The 27,342-nt window shown below is 37.8% G+C and overlaps 1 protein-coding gene across 2 annotated transcripts in view; it reads left to right on the top strand.

Moving 5' to 3' along the window:
• Positions 1-27,342, top strand: part of CNTNAP5 (contactin associated protein family member 5) — a 767,582-nt gene that overhangs the window by 363,874 nt on the left and 376,366 nt on the right. For both annotated transcript variants that reach the window (XM_044769171.2, XM_070507397.1), the window contains exon 7: positions 14,420-14,563. In XM_044769171.2, coding sequence (XP_044625106.1) covers positions 14,420-14,563 — 144 coding nt within the window. The remainder of the gene's footprint in view (positions 1-14,419; positions 14,564-27,342) is intronic.

Here is a 27,342-nt window from a genome sequence, read left to right as displayed (position 1 = left end):
AATTCCTAAGATGTTCCCCATACTCAGCAGCCAGCCCCTGCTGCTGCCTTCCTTTAGCTTGGCATTGCCTAATAGACACTCCTCTTAGAAATTAGACATGATTAAAGGACTGGCCAGACATAATACAGGTATTTATTTAGTGATCAGAATAACAGCAGATCACTGGGCAAACCGTTTTCCAGATCATGTGGTAGTATAATTGTTATTGATCCTTTTCTTCTCTGGAAACTCAATTGCAAGGCCAAAGTAGAAGGCCTACATGGAAGAAAATTAATGGAAGAAAACAAAATAAAGAAAAAAATAAGTAGATGCAAGCTAGAAATAAGGAGGAAAAAAAGGGAACAAAAGAGCTTCTATTTTGTGTGGCATTCTGTGGTTTTGTTACACCCTTAAAACAGCCTTTTCAGGGAAATTATGATGTCCTACATCACAAACATAAAACCAAGACAAGAGAGATTGAGGAATTCCCCATCTCTATTCCCCAGTAGGCGCAGGGTAACAGGAGCAGGATTTGAGCCCAGGTCTGTGTAGCTATTCAACCAGAGATCCTTCTGGTGACCAGGTGTTCTCTCTGAAGGAGGATAGTCGCTCATGACACAAGCACAGACTGTGGTCCTTCTCTAGGCCTCTGCATGTATAAAAGGCTCAAAACCACATTGCTCACTGCCATTTTTCTTGCTGGTTTTAAATTAAGATTGTTGTGACTTGTGGACTTGTTAATCTTATCTTTCCCCAAGTTTTATAACAGTGAAATGAAATATAAGAACTTCTCTTAAATGTATACTAAAAGTTAACTAATTGCTTTGAACATGACACAGGGAATATTTCAATACTAGCGTGACACCAAAAAAAGAAAAAAAATCATTGTTTTTATTAACATGAACTAAAAGAACACATGATAAAATTCCTTTTTATTTTATTTCAGCTGCTATTGGTGTGGGGAAGATGGTAGTAGGTTTTAATTACCTAATAAAACTTTTTGTGGCTGGCTGAATTTGGCTAAATTATTATAATTATCAATAAAATATTATAAAGTTAGCCAGGCCCCACTCGAATATTTTAGGGCCTGAGACAAGAGTACAAATGGAGGTCCACACACCACAAGTCTAAATGTTTAAAGCGTTACAAATAAGCTAACAAACTTGAATAAAATATGCTCCACTCTCCTACTAGGGCAAATGTACCTTCACAATGACATCCCACATGTCCAAGCCCTGTCTACACACTAAGCAGCTTCTTCTTGGACACTGCTCAAACCTACGGGCTATGGTCTACGCTCAGGAGGACAGATAGAGGAGAGAACGGTTCAGGCCCTCAGAGCAGTTTCAGAGCTGTTTAGTCAGGAAACTCTAGGGTGCTGTGTGGGAGGACCACAGTAGAAGGGTGTGGCCAGCTTCCTATAGTCCTTTGCCCTTGGCTCACAAACACTCCAGTGAGCAGGATGTGACCGGAGGATGGCCAGAGTGGGCCCTCCAGGGTGCCAGCTCCACAGCAGGGGCCCCACTTGCCTGAGTGTCCATACAGGACGGACTGACATCAGGATTTCCAATGAGCTCCTTGCTTGCATACTGAAACATACATGATTTAACCCATTGTCCAAAAAACTAAGGTAAGAATATTGTAAATAATCATAAATATGCATTGAAGCAATTGGGCTATGTCTGTGCTTGATGTCTGTGAGTCTGTAAAAATATATCCATTTAGAGACAGGAACCATAGGCTAACAATTGATGAGATTTGGGCCAGGAGCAACACTAACAAAAATAAAAAAGATGACCTGAATACAGCCCCTGGTGCAAAAACTGGTAGTTGACTGAGAACACAGGGTTCTCAACGGCAGAGAAAATAAGAGGAGCTGGTTTATGTTATTGAGGAAATGTTGCTGATTTCTGCTATAAGTGTACATCACTGCTCCTTTTCCTCCCCTCAAGGTGACTGCAGAAGGCTCACCGAATAGTGTATGGCCCAGTTTGCCCAGGACTAAGGGGACTCTGGGGATGTGGGACTTTCAGTTTTAAAACTTGGTCATCTTAGCCTGGGGCCTGAGGCCCAGGGAGGGCTACTCTTTGGAATCATAACTAGTAGGGGACGGAGGGGACACAATGTGTGTTGTGGTTAAGAGATTGGGCTCTGGATTGAAGGGCTTGAAATTCCAGCAATTCCATTCCACCTCTTGGCTGTGAGGCCTCAGTGAAACTGCTAAACCTCTGCATCCCATTGTTTTCTTCAGCTTCAAAGTGGAGCAAGTAATACTATCCAATTCAAAAGTTAGAGAAAAAATAGTGGACGTAAGCGCTAAACATAGTGCCCGATGTATAAAGCTAATCAACAAATGCCACTATTGTTATTACTAAAACAAAACTTTGTCTGAGAGAGTGCTGAGGGTCGAACTAGCAAGGCCAAGTCCAACTGAAAGGTAAGGGGCAACAGTTGGGCCTGGGTTGTAAGGTAAAACCAGAGTGGAGGGTGTAGATGTGGACCTGTGGCATTGGGCAGGGAGCATGGCCGTGACTGAGGCACTTTCTATAAGCAAGGGAAACTCTTGATTTCAAGGTGGGGCTGTGGCTGGGTCAGATATTGCTCAGTTTCTGTCCCCAGCAAAACAGAAAGAGGACAATTCTCATGCTGAAATAAGAGGACACAAGGAGTTTGTGAAAAAATAGATTAGAGAAGCAATAAAGAAGAGGTAATTTTCAGTGAAAATGTAACTCCAAAGTAGGAACAAAATGAGACATCTTATGTACAAGTCTTTTAAAGTTATAGAGATCAGACATTCCAAAGAAGTTACACAGTGAGTTACTAACCAAATCTAACAGTGTAGCAGAAGGCATAAAGTGGTGACCCTGGAGAAGATTTTGACTGCCATCATTTCATTGGACTGTATGATGTGTTTCTTTTTTGTAACTATTTGAATTCAGGGTGATATTTAAAAATCAAGAGATTTCACAAGAAAATTGAGATTTCTGGTCTCATTTGAAATGGTAGACATTCATCAAACTTTGACAGCATTCCAAAGGCCAAAGATGGGCTACTCCTCCAGAAAGGCTATGAAGTCTCCATAAGGTTCAACAAACACCAAGTCAGTGCAAGTTTCGTGGTTGAAAAAGAAGACAGCCATTCAGATCCTTTTTCATACACCTTCCATTACAATGTGGACTATCAGAAGTGAGACAAATATTTACAGATTAGAAACTTCAAAAGTCTCAGAAGTCTAAGTACAACAGAAAAAGGAATCTTCAGAACAGGGAGTCTCCTAAATTTAAATGTGGCCAAAGAAAAAGCCAATAAGGAGGCATGAACTCATTGCCATGGAAGTAACATCAAAGATTGAAAGAGACAAGCAAATGCCAGACAAAAGAGGAACAAGATCAAAGGGAGAAGGTGGCAGATTCTGAGCCCTCATACATTTAACATCAAAGCAGACTGTCTTCTGGGATTCAACCAGTTGGAGCTCACCTGTGACACCAGCAAACCCCTCAGGTTTCCAGATGGACTATGTTGCCTAAGACATCAAGACTGTGAGTGAAACTTCAAAATCTAACACCTGGGTTTCTTGACCACTAAGATCAATGAAAGGCATGCCATGCAGTTTCCAAGAGCAAACAAACAAGAAAAGTAAGAAAAGAAAGCAGCTGAATTGACAAAAAGAAGGACAATAAGGCAAAAGCCATTTTAGAAGAAAATTGCTAGTGTTCTTTTTTGATCCAATTCAACAAATATTTGTTGAATCTATTATGTTTGAATCATACCTCTTTCATTAAATATTAAAAAATGAATAAGATATTTTCTATGCCCTTGGGAAACCTGTTTTTGAGAGATATTCCAAAACATTCAACAAATATTTATTTGGCATCTATTATGTATCAGGAATCCTTTTTTGTGATTGGAATATGTCAGTAGAAGAACAAAGACACTTACCCTCGTGATGCTTGTGTTCTAGCGGGACAGACAAACTATACTTACATAACAAGTAAGTAAACTGCATAGCAAGTAAGGAGATGACAAATGTTATGGAAAGAACAAAAGTAGATCAAGGTAATGGGGTTGGGAGTTCAAAGATGGAGGGAAACAATTTGCAATTTTAGATATGTTGATCAGGGTAGGCATCATTGAGATGGTGTCATTTGAGTAAAGACTTAACCGAGAAAAGTAAGTTTGTCATATTATTATCTGGAGAGAATTGGCTCAGGGCATCTGGCTTCCTTACACTGTAACAAGTGAACTGTATATTTCAGACTTCCATCACCTCTTAGCTGAGGTCAGAGCGAGCCTCCTAAATCTAACCGCTATCCTCTCTGTTTAATCAGTGATATCTTCCTATTGATTTTTATTATTTCCCTGCTGAAAGTCCTTCCATAGCTTGCCATTGTTTCCAGTCTAGCACCCAAAGACTTTGTCATATGGCTTCAACTTACCTTGATAATTTTATTTATAACTTAAAACTCTATGGCTACCTATTCTTTGCATTACTATTATAGATATCATCAAACAACTACTTTTTGCTTCCTGTAAAGAGTTGTCCTTTATATTACCCTCCATACTTTTCCTCATACGCTATTCTGTAATGTCTATATTCCTAAATGAATACCTCAAATTCTATTATTCTTCAAACTCCAATTCAATGATTACTTTCTCAAGATATTTCTAAAATCCCTCCAGTCAAAATCACTAGCTCCTTCCTCTTTGCTTACACAGCACAGTCTGTCTCTGTGTTTACCATACTTTGCCTTTCATCAGTTTGATAGAGGTTAAAAGGGTTCTCGCTACCAACTTCCAGTGTGGAAGGAGGCTTTCCCCACACTACCAAGCAATTCTCAGATGCCAGCTGGGTGTCCTACCATTCATCTCAATCTGACACAAGCTACCCAGAGACAGGATCACATTTCACAGGTTGAGGGCACAGTCCCACAAGACTGTCCTCCACTTCAGAAACCAGTCAAAAGCCCAGGTTGCTAGCTGTACTTTACTTCTCACCCAATGGCTATAAATCAGAGCATCCAATGACCACCCTCTCCCCCTTGGGTTTGATTAATTTGCTAGAGCAGCTCACAGGACTCAGGAAACCAGCTTACTCATTATGTTACCAGTTTATTACAAAGGATATTAAAAGATACAAATCAACAGTGAGATGAAGAGATATATGGGGGCAAAGTCCCAAGCAAAGGAGTTTCTGTTGCTGTGGAGTTTGGGGTCCGGCACGGTGACACATGGAAGTGTTCTGGTTCACCAACTGGGGAGCTCTTTGAACCCTAGCCTTTTGAATTATTGTAGTGGCTGCATTGCATAAACATTGTTGATTAAATCATTAGCCCTTGCTGGTTGCTTTGACCTCCAGCTCCTCTTCCCTTCCTGGAAATCCGGAGGTGGGACTGAAAGTTCCAACCTTCTATTCAGGTTAGTTCCCCTTGCAATCAGCCCCCATCCTTAGGTACTTTCCAAAAGTCACCTCATTAACATAAACCCAATTGTGGTTGGAAAGGGAATTCTTATGAATTATAAGACACCTATTTTATCTTTATGGCTCTAAATCATTTTCAGGAGTGGCAGACAAGAGACCAAATATTATAACAAAAGATGTTTCCTTTGCTCTTATCACTCAGGAAATTCCAAGGGTTTTGGGAGCTATAAGGCAGAAACCGTGGACAAAGACCAAATCACAATATCACAGAGGATGTATTTGTCTTCAGTGACTGGTGCCACATTTCTAGAAGAGAGAAATATTGTGATATTTATTCTTAATTTTGCCACAGGGCCTTGAATCATGTCTCACAGAAAGCAGGGGTTCAACAACCACATAGTGAATTGGATTTGTACCAAAAAATTGGAATTGACTTCTCAGGTTTTTCTGAGAGTTGATAACAGAATACGAATTAAAGAGTGTTTAATTAATATTAACTGAAAATCACTGGTTGGATAAGACAGATTTTGGTTGTAAAGCCGATGGCAACTTTAAGCTGGCAATCAGTGGATGAACGCATGATCTAATGGAAGCTGGGCTTCCAGCTCTGTGATCCATATACTAAAGGCCTTTGGGCTACTTCATACAGATCATGAACCCTGAAATATGGTCTCTACTCAATATTGATGAGGATTTTTAGGCTGCTTAATTTTAAAATGGCTTATGATGAGGATTTTTAGGCTGGTTAGTTTTAAAACTACAGATGAGATTCAGGCTCCAAGGAGTGGAATTTGTTTGCCCCTTTGTTGGGAAACATTTACATTTCTAAGGGAAACCTCTATCTGTGAAGATGCCTCCCTCTCTGTGCCAGGAAGAAGGGGGAATGGTCTTATCTCTAGAAGCTCTTAATGGGGAAGGCAAGAACTTAAGTTGGTTGCTGTCTGGCAATCTCATGTAACTGGTTTAGGGTGGTGGCGTCTAACCTTTCTAACCTTTACTTAATCCGATTTGATTCTTGTCTAAAAGTCATGGGATCACCCAATGACCAGACCCCACCTGCACTGATACCATTTTAACTTTTTTTCATGTTCTTTCCTTTGTCTTGTAAAGAGATGAATCATATACCTATGCCTTAAATTTAGCCCTAACACTCAACTCAGGGCAGCAGCAGCGGCTCTGCCTGCCCATGGGCTCTGTCCCCATGCCAGCGGGGGCAGCAGAAGCGGCGGCAGCAGAAGCTCTGACTGCCCATGGGTCCTGTCCCCATGCTATTCCACACTATTCTCTAAATAAAAGAGCACTACTGCCAGATCTTGAGAGTCTAAGAAATCTTTCTTTCGACTCCTCGGCTCACCGACCCCGCATCAAATATCATCAATATCTGCCCCCGATGCAATATGCCAGAGTCTGAATAGAAAGACGAAAGTCATCACCAGCGTCCTAGACAATGACATCAGTGAATGAAGAGGTTTATAGAAAGCAGCCAGGTTTGGCTTAAAAACAAAGATTAATTCAAGGAGACTCATTAAAGTTTAAAGGAAGTACATGGGCAATTATAAACACTCTAGTGATATGTGAGGAAATACAAAGAATAGCTTATACAACACAGCAATTGAAGAAACTGAAAAAAAACTCCATTTTAGGAGAGGAATTTAGGAAATCAAACAAAAAACCCCAATACTTTTTAGAATGATGACTGAAGAAGAAGAATACAGAAGGATATGAACTGGAGAAGATATTCTTCCTTCTTGAAAAACAAGTAATACAGAATTTTACACTCAGTTGTATAATTACTAGTGTAGGGGAGGAGGACATTTCCTCTCCCCAAATGGGGGTTCGTCTGGCTGGAGAACGAATTAAATTCACATGAGACAGAATAGCAAGAGAAAATTAAACAAAGCTTTATGAGGAACCATGGCCCGGGGCCTTTCTTCCCGAAGGAAGAAAGGGCACTGAAGAAGTGGGGTACACACAGTGGTTATATACCCCCATACAGGACATTTCACATATGATTGAAATGTCCCTCCCACAATAGTCACAAGATTGCCCTGTCAGCACAGCGCTTGATGGACACAGCAGGTAGTGGTCTGCTGTCCCAGAGGGCGTAGCCGGAGGCAAGTAGATTGTCTGGAGCTGGGCGGTCACAGGTGAGCACAGCAGCGATCGGTTTCTAGCCTAAGGAAAGATGCTTAATCCTTAAGGAATGCCAGCGTTGGGAGGGGGAATGAAGTCAGTTACAGGAGGTTACCAGACTAGCACAATAAAATGCAGATTTTAAGTCGTTGCCTTTGGTATTGATTAAGAGTTTTTGGAGAGTAGGTCATCTCCTTTCTTCTTCCTGGTACAGAGAGGGTGGGGTTTTACCTTACAAATGTAAACGTGTCCTAACAAAGGGCAAGTTCCATTCCTCAGAGCCTCCTTCCCTGTCCCAGTTTATCAAAAGCAATCAGCCTCAAATAATCGTGATGCCAAAGAGACATATCTTGGCGTGGCCAATTCCAGGTCCCCACACTAGTTTTCCTAAATATGAAAAAAAATCACTGAAAATCAACATTGATCATAAAATTATAGCAAAGTCTCTCTCTTTTTCTTTCTCTCTCAAGACAAATATGAAGATAGAAATGATGAATGGGCCTTCTTAAAGGAGCGCACAACATATTTAGTTCCTGTTTTCTGAAAACCAGAAGAAATTTTCTACAGGAACTTAAGGAAAAGTCTGTCTGTCTGTTTATTAATTTCAAACAAAAACCTTACTTAGTTTAATTGTTATTGATATAAAATGTCAATATAAAATATTGCAACCTCCAGACTGCAAAATATTAGAAGAGTTGCTATCCCTGTGGTTTTTATTCAGAAATTGTTGAAAATAATGCCAGAAAATAACATTTTGGAAGAACCTCTTAACTGAGAAGTTGCTGCCAATAAGACAATCCTATTAACAGCAAAAACTATGTCTCAGGATTAATTGCAAATGCTTCTTCAGATTTAGGAAATCTTTTAATTCTCACATTGACCCAGTCAAGCTAAAGTTATTTGTATCAGATAAGTATTATCATTAGTCCCATTCTATATAGGAGGAAAACGAATCATACAGAGTTAGTTGTTTTGCCCAATGTCCTACAGACAGTATGAAGCAGGTCTGGGTTTGAATCCAGACTGAGAAGTTCTGGAGATGATGGTGTTAACATTTGCCTGTGGAAAAGTGGAAGATGGATGCTGACACAACTCACAAATTTATGTTATTTTTTAAGAAATTGCCACATAATAGAATTTATTAAAAAGGATTTCAAAATGGAAAAAAAAGTGATCAGATTGATTAATAATAATAATAGTTTAAGTAACTAAAATTCAGAACAAGTTAGGGTTGAAGAAAAATTCAAGTACAAATTGGAGCTGAAGAAAACAATCCTGTGCTTTATAGAAAGTAATCCAAAGCTGTGGTTTGAGCAGCTGGACAATCACAATGATTATTTTCCAACTCAAATTTCCCAAGCAGTAAACAGTCCACAGTCCACAGTCTACAGAACAAAAAGCATAAAAGAGAGAACAATAAAAACTGGGGGAAAAATAGAGTAAAGCAATATTGATCCTAGTTATAATTACAGCAATAAACTTTAAAATTGTCTAAATTCACTGAGCTGGACATAGACTCCTATTACATTAAAAAATAAACAAACACCAGACATAAATAACCAAAAATCACTTTTTAAAAAAAAGTTGGAATTGGGGACAAAGATACACCAATTAAATTTATACAAAAAGAAAGCAAAACTAGAAAAATTAGTACCACTGAAAGTAAAAACTAAGATCAAAAGATCAAGGCCATTGTAAAGTAATAATCATTGTGGTCCCTAATGAAAAACACCCATACTAAATAGATGTATATATCAAGTGAAATACCAATCAAATACAAAAATCAAAAACTGGCCATTTATACAAGCTAGATATTGATTAACACTGCTCTGACGTGAGCTTCCTGCATCAGTCCTGTGAAGAGGTGGCCCTGGAGCCAGGATAAAAGATACTGCCACTGGTTTTCCAGTTATTCTGTCAGATGAATGAAGTAAAGGGCAGAGCTCAAGGGGAAGAGCCCATGTTGGAACATGGGAGAGAATTAATCAGACATCAGCTGAACTAAGGGGGAGAATAGCTTGACAATGATCGATATTCAATTTTTGCAAATAATAGCTACAATAATTTGGCCATCCTAGGTCATGCAGAGTAGTGACTGTAGTATGGATGAGTCTAGAGAAAGATTTAATTTTTAATCTCACAATTTTGATAAATTAGATAAAAATATGAATGCAAATGATCTGACAGATATAATTATTAATGTAGAATTAATAACCTACAACTGTTTACGAAGTATTTAGAAAACTCAATATTGTATATGTAGGAAAGAAAAACATCAATATATGAAGCAAATTTTTCCGTTCTAACTTATCTGATAATGAACAAGATCTGTAATTCAGTAGTACAATTATAACTTCAAATTCCTAAATACTTGTAAAAATTTAAAAATAAAAAGCAGGTTAAAAATTTACACTTACCCTCATATGTGCAGAAATAAAATTTTGCTTCTTCTCCCAACTGAATTTGCTGTGCTCATCAGCCCCTGCTTCCTCTGATAGCAGAAAAATCTAACTTCGATAATGAAAGGTGACTAGTTAATGCCTATTTAAAAGAGTGCCCCTTTCTGTAAATATTGGGTTATATTGAGATTTCCACTTTCCCCTTCTTCTTTCCTTTTCCTGGGGCAGATGACTGACTGGGAGGCTTGTGTATTGTCCTGAATCAGGGAAAGCATAGGAATAAATTATCAGCTTTAGCAGCTGCTGTCCGTGATGCCTGCCACGACTTCCGACTGTGAGGTCTCTTCACCTGGACTCTATAGATCTCCAAATCCAGCTATCAGCTCTTTACATATTTACTATAAGCCTGAGTTCATCAATATCCCCCTATGTTGCTCTCTCTGGCTGGGGACCCTCAGCAGCCTACCTCACACTATGCTAGTGACCAGGTCATTCTGAAGCAGCCCTCAGACTCTTCTATGTTGCCACTTTCCTCAGCCAGTGCTGATCTGTCTCCTTTCCAGGTAAATTTTGCTCAGAGGCCGTGCTGAACCTAAGGCATCTCTAATAGACTTGCAGCCATCACTGCTATGGGAATCAAAGGAGATTTCAAAATCTCTGTGTTTTTCAAAATCTCTGTGAATTCTATCCACATCCACTCAAACCTCATCAGGTTTTAAGCTTCCAGAGAGAACCAAAGATCAGGTCCCACAGTACTATCTAACTCTAATTTTGTCTCCATCAAATTTCTCCCAACAACCTCTAGCCAGACTAGAAAGAGTTTTTGCTTTCCTTAATGTGATGGGAAATTACAATTTTGTAATATACAGTATCTTCCATATTATTTGACTTGTAAAACACCTCTCAACCCCACATCCTTCAAACACTATTTTTTAGTATTTAAAGGAAAGTGTTTTTTTCCTTTTTCTCTTTTTCAAATATTGTATTCTGATTAATATTTTCCTAAATCACAATTGAGTGAAGTAGAACATTAAAAACATTTTTACAAATCGAGGAAGGTGGCCAACATGGAAATGAAAAGAATAAAATGATTATTATATATTTAACATTATAAAAATGAAAAAGAACTTATGTCCACACAAAAACCTTCAAATGGATGTTTATCACAGCTCTATTCATAGTTGCCAAAACTTGGAAGCAACCAAGATGTCTTCTCAGTAGGTGAGTGGATAAATAAACTGTGATGCATCCAGACAATGGAATATGGTTAAATCCTAGAAAGAAATGAGCTATCAAGCCTTAAAAAATATGGCTTAAAGATCTTAAATTCACATTATTAAGTGAAAGGAACAAACCCAGAAAGGCTACATGCTATATCATTCCAAAAGTATGACAATCTGGAAAAGGCAAAACTATGGAGACAGTAAAAAGATAGATGGTTGCCAGCTATTGGGATTGGCCAAGAGGGATGTATTGAAAGGGCACAGAAGATTGTTTAGTGTAGTTAAACCACTCTATATGATGCAGTAATGGTGGATATATGGCATTATACATTTGTCCAAACCTACAGAATGTACAACATGAAGAGTGAACCCTAATGCAAACTATTGACTTTGGGTGATTATGATGTGTCAATGTAGGTTCACCAATTGTAACAAATGTACAACTCTGGTGAGAGATGTCAATAATGCAAGAGGCTATGCACGTGTGAGGGCAGAGTGTATATGGGAAACTTCTGTATCTTCCCCTCAATTTTGCTGTGAATCTAAAACTGCTCTAAAAAAAATAAAGTCTTTAAAAAATAGTAAGTAAAAGTAACAAATATGTAATTATATTTTTACATTAAAAATTTGATTTATGCAAATAATTTGCAAAGCAGAAATGGATCTTTTATAATGTAAGTGACTTAAACTGAAAATATTTGAATACTGCAATAAATCTACACGGAAGATTTTGTAAGTTATTCAAGAAACATTTTTACAAAATATTTGTGGAAGTAACAAATTCATTGATGTTGTTTTCCAAAGTATTTCCCAAGATTTATAAGTCATTCTTAAACAGAGTCAAAGTTAAAACTCCCTTAGTTTGTCTCAAAGACAATCTAGACTTGACATAAATACTTGAAAAAAGAAGAAAACTGGAGCTCAAACTCATTTCCCTTTTTAAAATATGAGCACGCATATTTCAAGGCAAAGGAAGAAAACTGTGTTTCAATCAAAGAGAATCTATTAATTTATGATCTATTAATATAATTCAATCCATCAGTAGATTAAACATAAAATACCATGTATTCTGTCACATGGATTTTTGAAAAATCCGTGGATAAAACTGAGCAGTTATTTCTCACATCAAATAAATAAATAATCAAATAAATGATTTATGTGTAAAATGGCAGCAGAAGGATACCTTTTTACTGTCATGTGGAGTCAGAATCAATATTGTGTACTTGAGAAATATATCAAAACTACTGTCTTTTATTTCAATGTTCTATATCATGATAATTATTTAATATTGCTTAATCTGTTTATAGAATATTATATCAATAAACATAAGAGTAAGTGGGAGAAACTGCATGAAAAAAATTAGCTAGATTTTGGAAAGTTTGACGGGGACAATGAAACAAGAAAAAAATGTATAAAAAATTGATTTGAAAAAAGGTAAATATTTCATATGATTATTACCTTTGTAAAGTCAGTGAAATTAGCTAAAAAGTATATTATTTAATATGAACGTATCTGGATAGACAGAGCCCGGTCCCATGGTTGAGTGGTTAACGTTCCCCATGCTCCACTTCAGCGGCCCAGGGTCACAGGTGTGGATCCCCATTGCAAACCCACTCCACTCACCAGACACATTGTGGAGGTGTACCACATACAAAAAATGGAGGAGGATTGCTAGCGGATGTTAGCTTAGGGAGAATCTTCCTCAGGGGAAAAAAAAGGACTCTGGATAGAGAAAACAATATGATGAGTATATTATTTATATTATAAAATATTTAATTCGTGAAAACAATTAATTTACAATGGAAATTTTTGAAGGCATCAAATTCACAGGAATTAATTTAATGATGAAAATGTGAATTAGGTATAGAAAATGACATCCTAAAAATATTTTGAAAATATAAAAAGACACTGGCTTCTTGTATAGGAAAATAAAATATTTCACAAATATCCATTCTTCTCCAAGTAAAAACGTTAATGGAAGTAACTATCAATCAAAATTTCCAACAGGCTGTTGTAAATAAAATTCTTTTGAAATTAAACCTTAAAATAAAATAAGTAAAGATATCAAATAATTCTCTTAACCGAATGAAGCAATGGTAAGTAAAAGTGGGCAGCAGGATTAATGATCCTTATCATACGTTACAATGTAAAAAGAAACAATTTTTTAAAATAATGTGGAACTTATGGCAAAACCAGAAGCATCTAGAAGTAGGCTTGGGTATATCAGTAGCTATTTATATAAGAAAACATTCTGATTGGGAGGACATATCCTCCTGAAACATACCGAAGAATTGATGTAGTTTAAGCGAATGCTGCAGATCACATTTCAAAGAATGCAGAAAAACTGGGTGACTCATTAAATGTTGTTGGGATAAACATGATTATAGAAACTATCCTGCTCTTCTTGTATAATAGGAAAAATATTCATAACAGATCACATTTGTTTTTTAAATAATATTTCCATTGCAAAAGTAATTTGTAGGAATTTTTACTGAAAATAAAAGTGATAAAGAAAACTGGTACCCTACATACTTCCCAGAGACAATCACAATTAACAGTTCGGTGTATTTCCTCCAAGTCTATATTGTAAGCACAATGGTTTATTGTTGACATCGTACTTTACACTCAATTATAACTCTTGCATTTTTCAGTCAACATTACACTTATTTCCAATTTTATCACAAATGTTTAATAAACCTTGGTATTGATAACTAAGTAAGGGTCTATAATATTGATTCTTGATCATTTCCTTTAAAAACCTATATGGGATATTTTTATTATTCCTTATTTTTCATTTTTATAGAAAATAATTTGGTGGCAACTGTATAGATAAAGCGTTTTTGGTATAATGCAGGCTTTTAAACTAGGTCTCTCTGTAGCTGAAGAGAGGGATATTTTATTTGTTCCTTGGTTTTAGTTTGGCTATATTGTCTCAGACATTTTCGTAAGAGAGAAATGTAAAGATGTTGATTTTCTTTTCTTTTTTCCCTCTTTCTCTAAATTATTGTTTTATTTAGTATTAAAAAGGTTCAGAAAGGAAGTAAAATACTATCGTAAAATAAGCTCTTAAAAAGCAAGCAATTATAGTTATTTTTACATGAGCTAATCAGTATCCTTTTAATGTGTAATCAAGTGGCATCTATAATTATTTGAACCACTTGGCTTGTGCATACAATTGAATCTACTGAAATTCACATACTTGCTTTCCTTTCCTATTCCTTCAAGCTTGTAACTGAGTAGGTTTTTTTTTTTTTCTCCTCATAAAGCTTAGTTTTGGAGGAATTCCAGTACCAGGCAAACCTGGGACCTTTTTAAAGAAAAACTTCCATGGATGTATTGAAAACCTTTACTACAATGGAGTAAACATAATTGATCTGGCTAAAAGACGAAAACATCAGATCTACACGGTGGTAAGTCAACATATTTTTCAGTTCCATGGTTTCTAACACTTTGGGGTGAGTCTTGCTTTCCCATCCACCCCTGGCGTCTCTTCATAATATGTTTGTATTATACTCTTGGAGGTCCCATCAGCCTCCCCGGTGAAATTGGAGAGCAAGGCAAAAAGCAGGGACTGAATCAGTGTGAACTGTGTTACTGGGAGAAACAAATGCATTAGAGGCACCCAGAGAATTCCATGTCTTCACTGTGAGTGGTGTGCCAGCTGTGGGTAGGGTTTGCAGTCTACACCAGGCTAATGTGAATCTCTTTATTATCTCTGCGAAATACAGCTATAGAACCACAGATTCCATTAAATTCTGTACCTTTGGAATTATATATTTGTCTACATCTTGTTTGTATGAAAAATAGAGCATTTTAAACAAAAGAAGTTAAACTTTTTTTTCCTTCTTTTCCCTAAAGCCCCCCAGTGGATAGTTGTATATTTTAATTGTGGGTCCTTCTAGTTGTGGCATGTGTGACACCGCCTCAGCATGGCCTGACAAGTGGTGCCATGTCCGCGCCCAGCATCCAAACCAGCAAAACCCTGGGCCGGCAAAGCAGAACGCACAAACTTAACCACTCTGCCACGGGGCCAGCCCCAAGAAAGGTTAAACTTTTAGTGTTTTTGAGATTCCCTTTGAGGCATTTATTATGCTGACGAGTTAAATAATTTTCTAATTAATTAATGTTTGTCTTTCCCAACAGATCATGAGTTTCATGAGGGCCAGGACTGTCTTTTCTTCTTTTTGACTACTGCATTCACAATACCCAGTAGAGTGCCTTGCACACAGTTAGATGCTCAATAATGGTGTTGATGTTTCCAACTATAAATGTGGATTTATCTAGTTCTCCTTTTAGTTATATCAGTTTTTGCTACTTATATTTTACCATTTTGTTCTTTTATACATACAGAATTAGAATTTCTATGTCTTCCTGATGGATTAGATTTTCTATCATTATCTGATGTTCTTTTCTGCTTATTATAACTTTCTTTGCTCTGAAGTCTACTTTATCTGATATTAATATAAACACTTCTGCTTTTTTTGTTAAAGTTTGAATAATACATATTTTGCATTTTTACTCTTTTTGGGTTTTTTTTGAGGAAGATTAACCCTGAACTAACATCTGCCCCCAATTCTCCTCTTTTTGCTGAGGTAGACTGGCCCTGAGCTAACATCCATGCCTATCTTCCTCTCTTTTATACGTGAGATGCCTGCCACAGCATGGGGTCTGCACCCAGGATGCGAACTGGTGAACCCCAGGCTGCTGAACTAGAACGTTCAAACTTAATTACTGTGCCACTGGGCAGGCCATGCATTCTTTTACTTTTAACCTGCCGAAATCGTACTTGAAGTGACTTTCTTGTAGACGATAAATAGTAGAGTCACTCTGTCAATCCTGTCTTTTAATAGGTATATTTAAACCATTTACATTTATGTTAAATTTATTGACGTGTTAGGGCTCAAATGTGTGTTTATTCTTTTATTTTCTATTTGTTCTACCTGTGTTTCATTTCTTTTTTTTCTCCATCCTCTTGTGTTTCTTGAATGTTTTTAAAAAATATTTTAATTTATCTAGTGTTTGTATCTCTGTGTATAGCTTCTGATAGTGGTATCTCTAGGTATTATATTATATATACATAACTAATCACAGTTTACTGGTATTTCATCAATTTTAGTGAAGTGTAGAAATCTTATATCCTTTTATATTCCCTTACTTTCCCCTGTTTATTATATAATTGTCTTAATTATTATTTTGTCTCTATATATTTAGAATCATCAGTGTTATTTTTACTTCATCTGTCAAACATAATTTAGAAAAGTCAAGAAAAAGAAAGTGTGTTATATTTACTCATATTTCTGCTTACTATCATTCTTTCTTCCTTCCTGATTTTTTCCAGATTCCTTCTTCTATTATGTCCTTTCTGTTTAAAGAACTTCCTGTAGCCATCCTTCTAGGCTGTGTGCACTGGTGACAAATTCTCTTATTTTTTCTTTATCTTATAACATATTGATATCTCTTTTATTCTTGAAGGATATGTTACCCAGACACAAGCTTCCAGTTGACAGTTAATTGTTTTCTTCCAGCACTTGTAAAATGTTGGGCAGCTTCCTTCTGGTCTCAATGGTTTCTGTTGAGGAATCCATTGTTTCGCAAATCTTTTCCCCTATAGATAAGATGTCATTTCTCTCTCACTACTTTCAATATCTTTTCTATGTGTTTAGTTTTCAGAAGCTTGACGATAATGTGTCATATTGTGGATTTCTTTGGGTTTATCCTGTTTGGATTTCACTCAGTTTCTTGAATCTGTGGCCTTATATCTTTTACCAACTTGGAAAGTATTCTGCCATTTATTTGGGTATTTTTCAGTCCTTCACTCTTTCTTATCTTCTTCCTAAACTCCACAGATCTGAATGCTAGATTTTTCATTATAATCCCACAGACCCCAGATCCTTTGTTCATTTTTTTCATGGTCTATTTGGCTTGTTTTTCAAATTGCATAATTTCTATTATTGGGGTTTCAAGTTCATTAATTCTTTTCCTTAGTCCCTTCATTCTGTTATTTTGCTCATCCTTTATTTTTTTATGTCTGATATTGTATTTTTCAGTTCTAAAAATGTTGTGGTTCTCCTTTACGTCATCTATTTCCTTGCTAAGACTTTCTATTTTTTACTGAGACTTTCTATTTTCTTTTTTGTCTCAAATGTGTGATTGCTTTTTGAGGGATTTTTATTATAACAGTTTCTTAAAAATATTTGTTGGATAATTCTAACATCTCTGTCATCTCAGCATTGGAATCTATTGACTGTCTTTCTTCTTTTTTTCAAACCCAAAGCCCCAGTGCCTGGTTGTATATTGTAGTTGTAAGTCCTTCTTGTTCTTCCACGGGAGCCGCCGCCAGAGCATGGCAACTGACAGGCTGGTGGTGTGGTTCCATGACCTGGAAGTGAACCCAGGCCACTGAAGTCATAAGAGCACTGAACTTTAACCACTAGGCCATCAGGGCTAGTTCTTGATTGTATTTCTTCATTCAGTTTGAGATCTTGCTGTTTCTTGGTATAACAAGAGATACTTTATTGTAACCTGGACTTTTTAGATATTGTGTTATGAAGAATCTTATTTAAACCTTCAGTTAATGTGTCTTCTTCTGACATTGTTCCAGTAGGGAAAGGGGATTTTGCCTCAAAACTGCTAGGTGGGAGCAGAATGCAAGTTTCTCACTCAGCCTCCATTGACACCCAAGGGTAGTGAATCTCTTTCTTACTACTAGATGTAGAGGGAGAAAGCTCTGGCTCCCTACTAGATCTTCACTGATTCCTCCCTGACTGGGAGGGGTAAGAAACCTCATTACTGCTCCCCATGTGATCTCTAGTGATATCACAGCGTCTGTGTGTGGAATGTCCTTGTTATGAGTGGACTATGATGAAAGTCCTGACTCTCCACTAAGCCATCTGTGACACCATCCCTGCAGGGAGTGGGTGAGGTACCTTGCTACTGCTGACTATGGGTAGAAATCCAGGCTCCATTGGGTACATAGTCTCCATTGATACTACAGGGAGAGGCTTGTTAGTCTTTGACAAGGATTAAAGTCCAGGGTCCATACTTGGTCTTTCCTGACACTTACCCTGGCTAGGGATTTGGGGTACTTTGTTGTGGCATGGCTGGGTGGTAGTGGGGTCATAGCTTTTTCTTAGGTGTTTGGCTGGCATAGAGCAGTTACTGTCTAACTGTATCCTGTCTTACTAAGATGCTTCATTCCTAGTCTTTTGATTAGAGAATGCAGTCTTCTAATAGGGACTTTTTTTTGTCTGCACCTGTCAGTTTCTCTGGTTTCCTGGCTTCTTCAGTAACAAGTCTAAGATTTATAAGGAAAAAAGAAAATGTAGGGAGCTCTCCATTGTTCCTTGGGTCTCAAGATGTTATACATGCTTTTCTTTTTCTCTCCACCATTCAGAGTCTACTTTTATACATTGTGTCCAGGGTTTTTGAGTTGTACTCAGAAATAGAGAAAATCATACTATTTCATTTTCCTAGAAGCAGAAGTTCCTTAGGCTGACATTCTTTTAAAATCCATGACAAGTCTAGGTCACCTTATCATTGATAGGTAAAGCCTGATTCTCTTTGCAATCTGGTCATTGGACTATCTGGACTAACTATGGAGTTTAAATGACTTTGATGTTTATTTTTTCCCTTGATAAATATAGTCTATAAGGAATATTTTATGTTTTGAGTTTCTGTATATTAACACTTTTTTTTAAAGTGGCCATTGGATTCCAGAGTGTGGGACTGGCTTGCTTGAGGGAAATCACACTTGAGTTAAAGGGTGTAAATGTTGTAAAAGGTTTGTGCCAAATTGCTGACTTCTTTAGTTTTAAAGAGTAAGGCTGGTGCTAAGAAGGGTACAGCTCCCTGACTCCGGTTCTAGGAGCCTCAGTGACATTCCTTACATATCCCTGGATTATGCTCATGCCTCTTGACAATTCTCCAACCCACATGTGTTTAGGTTGTCCATTTTCTAATTAACCTAACCACTAGCTTGATAATGACATTTATTTATTTATTTTTTGTCTAAGTCAGGAGACTTGAGCCCTGTAAAGCACACTTATGCTCATCCCTTTCCCAACAGCCTCATTGAGTTTAATCTACCAACACAGTGGGATTATACACTACTAGGAATTTACTTATCATGTCATGAGCGTCAACACATTAGCACATTGTGCTAGGAGTTGGCAGAGCAAGTTAAAACACAAGGAGCTTATGAAAACATTGCTCATTTCCATTGTTCACAAACTGGGGCTCAAATGTATGAGAGCCAGGGCATTAGATATAAATAACTAAGAGCTTTATGGCAACATGCATAAAGCAAATCTCCATACATGCTATATGCTAGAAAATATCCTTAATGATGAGAGATGTTAAATACAGACACTGAATATGCAAAGCAAGAAAGGGGACATAAAGGAGAACATGGAAGGAAAATACAAATTTCTGAATATTGGCAGCCTCAATCATCTCCTTTTCTGAGAGAATAATCAAGCAAAATTGCAACAAAATTTTTGTTGATTTTAAACTACTGTAGCACTTACCAAGTTGCCTCAAACTTTGGTAGCTTCCTTTATTCCTCAGAGTTTAATTGGCAGCATTGTTAATATGAAGCACAAAAAAATCCATTAAGCACTAAGGTACTTCACAAAAAAATCCAAGAAAACTGTTTTACTTTGCAGGTTGACAATCTTTCGTTTTAACCTTCACAATTTAAAGGGAAAAAAACATTATTTTTCTCCCAAATTGCTTCCATCACCTTGCCTAAGTGAGAATTCATATCACTACACACACACACATTCGTATACCTGGTCCTTTTCCTTCAGGAATTCCATGGTGGAAAGAATGGTTTGTACTGTTAATTACAAGTACAAACATTTTTATTCTCCTACTCAGGCTTGAATTTTCCCCCAAAGACACAGGATCGGCTACAAAATCAGCCTTGCTCCAAGTCACTAAGTCACTGGAGGGCTTTTAAAAGGGATGGCTTTTGTCCTTTTCCAATGTTCACAGACTCTTTCACAGTTATTGAGGCTTGAGAAGTTCTGGGTTTAGCAGGAGACACAAGGAATCAACAAATCAGGCAGCAAGTATACAGTAATACCCATAAATTACAAAATGTGATTCAAGGCTCAAGGAAGCACCAGGCTTGCTCTCATCCAGCACAAACCTCTCTAGCAGGCTGCATTCAGTCAGCATCCTCATTGCCATTTGTCATCCCTTTCTTGTGGGACCTGCCTACTCCCTGGAGATTTAACAGCTGTTCCATGGGGATAATTCAATTTAGTCTTTATAGCTCGATTTGACTACAAGACGATCCTCCACATCCTGAAATGCAGTAAAACTAACAGCTTAAAGTAGACATAAAAAATACCTCACTATTCTTCCTCAAATTTTCCATTCTATGCTAATACAGCACCATATAATAAACAATCAAAAAGTAAATGGTCCATTGAAGTGTGTATACAGTACCTGTAATGTGGATTATTATATACATAAGAAATATATTGCCCTGCTAGTTTCCTGAAAATGATTAATTTCATACCTTCCACTTTGTAAGAAATGATGCTTTCTTTAAGCTCTCCTTTCTGAGTGTTGCATCCCCTCTCCCTGAGGCAACGAAAGTTGTCTAAGAATTGCCTGAGGTCTCACCCATTTCATTGTAGGTCCTAAAATGATTTTTTTTCCATTTGAATGAAGAGCATCGTAGAAATGCTCATGTTACTTTATTTTGTCTTTAGTAGAAGGAGAGAAAAAAGCAAATGGCTTATAGCAGGACTACGGTTACAGAACTGGCTTTGGAGCTAATTGACCATGTAAATTCACTTCTGTGCCTCTGTCTTCAAATAATTGAAATCAAGGGATTGGATGGGTGATGGCCAATACGAAGCATGTATAATGATAGTCCCAACCTCAATGCTGAAACTGCTAAACAATCACAAAATACATTTTCACTCAGCCTAGAGGGAAGTCCCATGATCTTCTCAATCCAATGCTCCTGACAGCACCAATGGTAACATAGTTGATAGACTGCTTAGGTTCCTCATCCCCGCTGCATGGCAAGTTACCAAACCTCAGTCAACTCATATGTAAAATGAGACAATTATAGTACCTACCTCAAAGTGTTATTGTGAAGTTTAAATCTGTGTTTAGCACAGTGCAAGGTCCACCTTAAGCACCCAATAAGTTGGAGCTATTAAGTAAAATTTCTACCAACCCGTTAAACTGAAGTTGGCATGTAAACCAATACTTATTTGCCATCTTAGGTAGATAATTAATGAATCACATAGAGTTTTTGCATTCTATGATCCCAGCAAATAATAAAAGTAGATTGGAGGTAGCTCATGTTTTACTTTCTGAATCTGAAGTATAGTTACTCCCAAACTGTACAAATCATAAAGTGGGTTTTGGGTAAATATATTGCAAACTTATCCATCTTGTTCATTTTAGGAAGTTTAATGACCAGCTTCAGTCCAGACTTGATCAAATTATAGACTCCTTTAAAACAAGGCATTTAAAAAATGTGTTGCCCCGTGGACTTGGGTGTAACAAGCTCACTGATGAGTAACCATAGTGGGCTTTTGTGAAGTTCATCATCTTTTGTTTGTGTCTCTGCTGTCATGCAACTCATTGGAGTACGGTTGTTTATTTCTTGAAATTTCCAAAGCCAAGAAAACACACTTAGAGATATGTGTGTAAATGAGATCACACACATTCACATCTGCCTATGCACACACACACATACACAGACATGGTGGAAGCAGCATCTGTCTTCCCTTCCTGTGACCCAGGAGCTTATGAAAATTGCTCAGAGAAAACTCCTTAGTGTCTAGTGAAGCCTATAATCTCTTTAGCTTGTCCCCGGGATCATGTTTCATCTCTGTGAGTATGCTCTGTGATAAATGACACTTTCCCTTGATGGAGAGTACTAACTTGAAATGCAACTAACATATCATGTCTTCTTTCTCCACATCCATGCTGCCTTCCACTGTCATTTGACTAGTCTGACATTCACATCACCTGCTTCTATGTTGTATCTTCCTTATACCCTTGAAAAATTATTTCTAAATTATTCACTTCCAGATAAGTTTCTTCCTTTCTTTCTTTGGGAAAATTGAAATTAAATAGTTTCAAGGTCATATGAAGAATGATGTGACTTAACGTTAAGAAAAAATAAACTAATGATGTGGTGGTCATCCTCTCTGAAAATTCTTCTACCTTAAATCAGTGTTATGACTTCCTTTCCAAGGTGACTAGTTTCATTAGCTCATCTGATGAAATCATTAATTGTAATTATTAAATAAAACTTCTTTAGAATGTTAAAAAAATATATTTCTTTATTTCTTGATGCTGTTTGGAATATACAGAACACTCAACTAGCCAGGGAGGAAAACACTGTTCTCATCTATATGTACTTCATTTTCATATTTTAAATATATATTTTATATATCATAGAACAAATTTTATTGACCAATTTATATCTTGCTTTTTATAGTTAATATTTTTATTAATGTATTTTCAGTCATTAAAATTTTTATTAAAATTTTTTAATCTCTCTATTTATAAACATCCTATAAATATTAAATCAATTCACTATAGTTCATTTAAGATTTTACTGTGTTAAAATTTGAGTTTTTGAATTTTTACTGCCAAAAATGATATTGAGATACTAAATATAATGGAAAAGTAATTTTCAGAAGTTTAGAATATATGACTATAAATGAAGATTATTGAGTCAAAGATTAGGGATTTTTGACTCAATCATCCTGTTTAAAGTCTATACCAACTTTCACACCCACCCACAAAGGAATCTGCTTCTCCTGCCGGTTTCACCTCTTGCTTTCCAGTCATTTGAGTATTCAAATGTTTTTTAAAAGAGTGGGACTAAATGAAAGTTAAAATCAACTCAGGTGTTTTTCTTCTATGCAAAAATTATAACTAATGAACTAAGCTTGTTCTTTTTATGTTTTTTTTTCAATAATAATAGCAATGATATCATCTTAATTTGAAGAGATCTTTTTCAGAGAGCTATCTGATAGACAATGCCACAAATCATGGTGCTAATGTCAGAAGGGCAGTAAATGGAGGGATGACAGATGGACCTGTGGTCATATTAGTTCCTCTGTCCCTGAAACATCTATGAGAGGCAGACAGGGGCGGGCATTACTATCCACACTTTATACTAAAAGATGCTTTATGCTCAGGACCAGGGAAAGTCAATGATATATCATCAATGGCTGTGTCATTCACAGTCTTCTTTCTCCTCTCTAGAAAGCACTACACCATCAGCTTTTACTCATTTTTATTATACATCTATTTTTTCCTGGGGCCTTGAATGACTTTCATGTCAAAGTAAAAAAAAAAAAAAAATACAAGGTTGGACAGATCCGTGAACAGCACTGCTTACCTGGGAATTGAAGACCAATGAGGTGTTTCTGAAATGTCCCCTATGTAGTTTGCTAATTGCCAAATAAATCTGTCATGGGTATATCCTGCAAAATACAAGCTTTGGGGCAGAATCATTGTTTTTGGCAAGAGGGAAAAAGGTGGCAACAGGGGCTGGAGTGTCTGGGAAGAGCCTACTCCCCTGACACCTCGATGGATGTGGTCTCGGCAGGAGCTGTAACTGGCCCTGCGGCTCCCAGCATGTCCATTTGCCAGCATCTGGTTGCAAAGCTCTTCCTCTTGGGTTTTTAGGAGATGGCTGAGAGTCCTACATAGAACTTAACTGTCTCCCCAGAAACTAAGTCCTAGGCTATCAGTGGCTCTTGTATTCTTATAAGGCAAATGGACATTTTTGTGCTTGGATTTTGCCTCCTTCAAATTCAGCTCTCCCACTATATAGAATTTTATTTCCTATAGTTCCTCATCAGTTCTTCCTCTTTTCTAGCCAGGCTGAGACTATTCCCTGTTTCTGGAGTTCACTCTACGCATATCTCTTCCAGGCCTTTTCATTCCGTGCTTTTCCCTACCAGCTGAGCTGTGTTTCTTCCTCACATTTTTTCTGACCTAGACTCAAACTAACTGCCCTTCTCCCAAATCACAAGTACAGTTAACATGCTGAATCAGGGTGACATTCAAAATATTTAACTGATTCTCAGAGGTGGAGCAGGGTCCTGGGGCCCCTAGGCTGTGCCAGGCACAGACTCTTGAGTTGCTGCCTTGTGGGGAGGCCAGGGGGAACTAGAAGTCAGGCAGACAAGCCTTGGTTTCAAGGAGGCACTTAGGAGCATTAACGCAGTGACCATATAGAAAATAATTAGAAAGTTTCAAAATTACAAAAATGGAACCACAGTTAGGAACCTGCTGCGTTCCTGCCCTGCCTGTGTCCACTTCAGTGGGTCATCTCTGGCTTCCTGGAGCACAGTCCTAAGAAGAATCACAGGACCAAGTGCAGACTGGGTAGAAGAAGCTGCTATGATCCATAAGAAGAACCCACCATGGGTGTGGGAAAGGAGTAGTGTTGAATGTGGTACATCTGTTGGCCTTGTCTAGGTGCATTCCAGATCCCACCTTCTCCTCAGAACACCTTTGGAACTCTCGGGTCCAGCACGCTTTATTTGTTGTGAACCTCACACTTATACAACGTGATACAACTTGGCACTTGAATTATCATCATTATCAAAATATAGCTACTGAGTATCTACTCTGTTCACAGCAAATGATCCTTGCCTCCAGTGGTTGGGAAACTTTAAACATCTCTCTGCCCCCAGCATCCACATAGTGGTCACTGGGTCACCATTTCAGAACTCAGAAGTCAAAGCTGAGGCGCTTGCCTTGGGCTTCTCCTCATATGTGCTTTTTACTCTCCTGCCCACCATTTTGATGGCCATGCCTCCTCTTCTCATCTCATTTGCCGTTATGGTTTGACCTACACTTTTTGTTTCTTTCACCACCTCAATTACTCTCAGTGATTCTGGTTTTCCAGCTTCTTGCCTCCTTACTTGGACTACACCCCCTGCCCTCCAGCCTGCAAGGCCAACAGTACTTCTAACTGCCACACCCTCAGCCTCTGCACACTATTGGCAAACCTCAAACAGAGTTTACAAGAGTTAAGGAGTAGAAATTACAGGGTATAGATTTAAGAAAGACTTCATGGAAGTGCAGGAACTTGACATGGACTTTGAAGAAAGACACCTCTCAGACGATTTCAAGGTGATAAGAAGGGGTTCCAAGCAGGAGCCTGGTATATGCAGAATCTTAATTTGAGGACATAGTATTTCTGGGAAACAATGTTTTATTCTAGTCCAGTTCTTTGCAAGATTTTCTTCCTATCACCCTATGTATTTTACGAACTTCAAAAAACAATGTATTTTTCTGTGTCACTCATACTGTTGAATGTGATAGTAAGGAAATGTATAGAGATGAAGGCACTATGAGTTGAGGAAGAGTATGATCTTTGAGGACAGTAGGATTAAATTCTAGCATTACCACAGAATAGCTATAGAATCTGGACAAAATTACTTAACCTCTCCATGCTTCAGTGTCTTCACCTACAATGCAGAGCTAATAATAACCACTTTACATATGCACAGTGACTTCTGGGATATTATAGACATTGGATCACTAATAGCTGATAATATTGTCATAATTATTTTTATTGCCTCACTTTGTTCATATTTCTCATTGTATGCTCCCCATGAAGACCAGAGTCCTATGACTGTGTTTATCCTGTTCTGTAAATAGCCTTCTACAAGTACAAAGCTAAAGATTGTAGATCCGTGATTATCAATACTTTAGAGGACACATATCCCTTTAAGAATACAGTGAAAACTATGAAGACATTTTATTCTGAATAACATTTTTGGGGCACATAGATGCCTCTGAAGTCCATCCATGGGCAGCAAGTCAAAGGCTCCAGATTACATTTTAGATTAGGAGAATAGTAGATAAAATTAAACCCTTCCTCTGTCGTTTTAAATTCCTAATAATCTTATGTAAACGTTCCTCGTTGAATCACCCGGATCCTGAATAAGCAGGGACCTAATATTGAATTTGTTCCATGTGGAACAGCTGGGCTGGCTTCTTAGAAACTCTTCACTTTTGTCACAAGATTTGAAAGACATTTATCTGTCAAGGTCCAGGTTGTTAGAAGAGGAAAAATCTGATATAAAAAGCTGTTATCTAGGGGTTGGCCTGGTTGTGTAGTGGCGACATTCACGTGCTCCATTTCAGTGGCCAGGGGTTCTCAGGTTCCAAAGAAGTGTCTTCCAAATGCCACCACCCTGCAGTGGTCCTCTAGTGCCCTCTACTCACACATCTTAACATCTGGCCCTTGACAAACGAGAAATGTTTACAGGCTTCCACTCTGCTCTCAAAAGCAGGACAAAGAAGGGTGGCTTTGGAGCTGAAACTCAGAAATAGGTAACTAGCACAACGTCTAATCTGTTTCCTTCCTTTTAAAATCTAGGTTAAAAAGGAGAGGCCCTGGACGTCTGGAAGTGAGTCCTCTCTAATGGCTTCATTTTAACTTGATCACCTCTTTAAAGGCCCTAGTTTCAAATACAGCCCCATTCCGAGGTACTGGGGGTTAGGACTTCAACATAGGAATTTTGGGGAAACAATTCAACCCATAACAACCAGTTAAAATTTTGTTATCTGAAGACCTCTGAAAGTGCTTGCATCAGCTTTCTATAAAACCCTCCTCTCACAAAAACATAGGGACTGGCAGCCCCATGAAATTTTTAGCGACCCTGGTCCTTCCATCCTTCTGGTTGGTCATTTTTCCTCTGCGGCTTCCATCCTGATGGTCTCACTAAGCTTCTTGAACTTGAGGTGTCGTATCCACATGCAAAGCTGCAGAAAAGAGGAAAAAGGGGAGGTAAAAGGAGCATGCTTGCCAGCTGAGCCAGCTCCCTTTAAGGAGCCTTCGAGGAAGCCCCACCCAGCGCTCCTGCCACACTGCCTCACAGGCCTGATTAGTCATCTGGCCACACACTTCTGCAGGGGAAGTGGGGAAGTGTAGTCACTCAGTTGAGCATATTGCTGCCTCAAATAAACTGGAGTTCCACTACCTAGAAAAGCAAGGAGAATGGATTTTGAGAAGGCAACTAGGGATCTCTGCCAAATTATCCTTGAACAATAATATCCATATATGAGCTCTCATGTAAGAAGTGAAACAGTTTCTATTTCAGTATCAAAGTAGGAAAGCCCAATTCTACTATTACCATCATAGAGAGGCTCTAGACTTGTACTGTCCAATATGGTA

Source organism: Equus asinus, chromosome 4, assembly GCF_041296235.1.
Source record: "Equus asinus isolate D_3611 breed Donkey chromosome 4, EquAss-T2T_v2, whole genome shotgun sequence".
In the NCBI taxonomy this organism is placed as follows: Eukaryota; Metazoa; Chordata; class Mammalia; order Perissodactyla; family Equidae; genus Equus; species Equus asinus.
The sequence above is the reverse complement of the archived record's forward strand: the minus strand, read 5'-3'. Positions and strand labels throughout refer to the sequence as shown.